Source organism: Chrysochloris asiatica, unplaced genomic scaffold (genome assembly GCF_000296735.1).
Source record: "Chrysochloris asiatica unplaced genomic scaffold, ChrAsi1.0 scaffold00258, whole genome shotgun sequence".
Taxonomy (NCBI): Eukaryota; Metazoa; Chordata; class Mammalia; order Afrosoricida; family Chrysochloridae; genus Chrysochloris; species Chrysochloris asiatica.
Genome location: NW_006408776.1, coordinates 1,883,031 through 1,883,829, shown reverse-complemented (window position 1 = coordinate 1,883,829; position 799 = coordinate 1,883,031). Strand labels below are relative to the sequence as shown.

The 799-nt window shown below is 41.3% G+C and overlaps 1 protein-coding gene across 1 annotated transcript in view; it reads right to left on the bottom strand.

Moving 5' to 3' along the window:
- The window catches only part of SVIL (supervillin), a 192,879-nt gene that overhangs the window by 81,925 nt on the left and 110,155 nt on the right, over nucleotides 1-799 (bottom strand). The window contains exon 32 of the mRNA XM_006874040.1: nucleotides 258-413. Coding sequence (XP_006874102.1) covers nucleotides 258-413 — 156 coding nt within the window. The remainder of the gene's footprint in view (nucleotides 1-257; nucleotides 414-799) is intronic.

Below are 799 nucleotides of genomic sequence, written 5' to 3'. Positions count from 1 at the left end.
AGGGATCACTATCCTTTCTCCCTCCTTCCTTCTGGCATGAACATAAATATCATGGCTGAAAGTGTAACAGAAAGGCCAGTGCAGACATTACTGAGCTGAGCAAGATAAGTTACTGTAAACTATGGATGGTATCACTTTTCTTTCAAGGTGGGTGTAAGGATTACATGAGACAATAAATAGAAATTTCTTAGTAAGTGCTAAAGAAAGATACAAAGGCTTTTTGGAAGGTGGACTTTATCTTGCTCTATGGGTCTTACCTGGCTGTGGTGCACTGTACAGATCTTCCTGTAGGAAGGGCATAGAATTGACCACAGAGGGATCTCGGGCAGGATACGCAAACTCTGTGGCAGAGAAATCTCCAGATGAACTGCTGAGGATGAACAGGCGGGGCGTGAAGTTGAAATTTCCAGGATCTTTAAAAGAAAATAAAACAAAGATATGTATTGCAACAACTTTGAAGTGGATTGGAGAAGTGATATGAAACAGATAAAAGACTGAAAAATGGGTCGGAGTTGTCGGAGCTTGGAGGTGAAGAGATCCTTTTAAATAACAGTCGTGAAAGAAACCAAAAGTAAGAACCTTATTCGAGTTAGCAATATTGTGCTACTTTAACAGTGCCTATCTCAGTGTTACCATTCTGTGTATTTTAAGACAGGAATATTTACACCCCCAAGTTTGCTTTAATGAATTGGAATGTGCTGGTGCAATGGAAATGTGCTTGCCTGCCCGAGGGAGAAAGATCTGGCAATCTGCTCTCACAAAGATACCAGCCTAGGGAGAACAAACAAGATGGCGGATC